At 38.4% G+C, this 1,277-nt stretch overlaps 1 gene segment (V, D, J or C); it reads left to right on the plus strand.

Annotated features, from left to right (window-relative positions):
- The first annotated feature begins 166 nt into the window (after nt 1-166).
- Nucleotides 167-618, plus strand: LOC106942870 (Ig heavy chain V region XIG14-like). The segment is given in 2 exon segments: nt 167-219; nt 309-618. Coding segments are annotated over 2 exon segments (348 nt in total).
- The last annotated feature ends 659 nt before the right edge of the window (nt 619-1,277 follow it).

The following is a 1,277-nucleotide window of genomic DNA, read 5'->3' on the forward strand; positions in this document are numbered from 1 at the left end:
CCTCACATTGATTTGGTTAGAAATATTTGATCTATCTTTAATGTTTCTTTTGAAATGATTGTAAATTTCTTTATGCAAACTTAATTTCCAGGGAGTTTCCTATAAAGATGAGGTCATGCTGTCATTTGCACCAGAAGAAGAGAAACTCCCATCAGATCATCTTCGACACCAACATGTTCTCTGTAGCTCTGCTGCTGCTGCTTCTGGCTGCTGCATCCTGTAAGTCTCACTGAAACTGGAGATGTGATAGACTGATTTTACTGAAGGTTGTTTATTGTTCTGTCACTGTTTTTATTTTACTTCTACAGGTGTGAAGTGTGAGCAGCTGACACAGCCAGCCTCTGTGACTCTGCAGCCAGGTCAACGTCTGACCATCAGCTGTCAGGTCTCTTATTCTCTGGGCACCTGGACAGCTTGGATCAGACAGCCTGCTGGAAAAGGACTGGAATGGATCGGAGTGAAAGGCACTGGCTATACATCCTACAAAGATTCACTGAAGAACAAATTCAGTATCGACTTAGACACTTCCAGTAAAACAGTGACTCTGAATGGACAGAATATGCAGCCTGGAGACTCTGCTGTGTATTTCTGTGCCAGAGACTCACAGTGACACAAACAAGCAGCAGAGCTGTACAAAAACCCCTCATGTGAAATGAAACCCAAAGAGGAAGAGCTCTAAGCTCTTCCAAGTTCATAATTTAACAGTGCAGATATTTTACAAACACAAATAAAACTTGAAAACCATGTTTTTAAAAAACCTGCTTTTAAAACAGCATTTTTTTCTTACCTTTTATAAAAGGTATTAAAACATACTGTTTTTTAATGCCTGTGGAATGATAAATGTCAGTGCGTCATTCAGCCCTCTCACCATGTGTTTTATTAATATTCAAAACATTTTCCTTTAAGGTCCATTTGCAATTGAACATCATAGTGAATATACTACCACTAAAAAATTGATATGATAGAGGATTCCTTTGGGATTTAAAACAAGAAATCAAATTTTAATATTCTATAAAATCGTAATTAGGAACAGCAGGTTGAACAAATAAATACATTTTTCTAGATTGTATTCAGTGCAGCTGAGATAATTCTCCCTTTTTTCATGAAATCTGATTGGGTAGTCAGTAATCATGCAAAATAAACCTGCTATAAAAAGTCAGTGCTGTCAGTCACAGGAACAGAAGCTTTCATCGGATCACTTTCTACACCAACATGTTCTCTGTAGCTCTGCTGCTGTTGCTGGCAGCTCCATCCTGTGAGTCTCACTGAGACACTCA

Source organism: Poecilia latipinna, unplaced genomic scaffold (assembly GCF_001443285.1).
Source record: "Poecilia latipinna isolate Pla-1442-1.1 unplaced genomic scaffold, P_latipinna-1.0 Scaffold4626, whole genome shotgun sequence".
In the NCBI taxonomy this organism is placed as follows: Eukaryota; Metazoa; Chordata; class Actinopteri; order Cyprinodontiformes; family Poeciliidae; genus Poecilia; species Poecilia latipinna.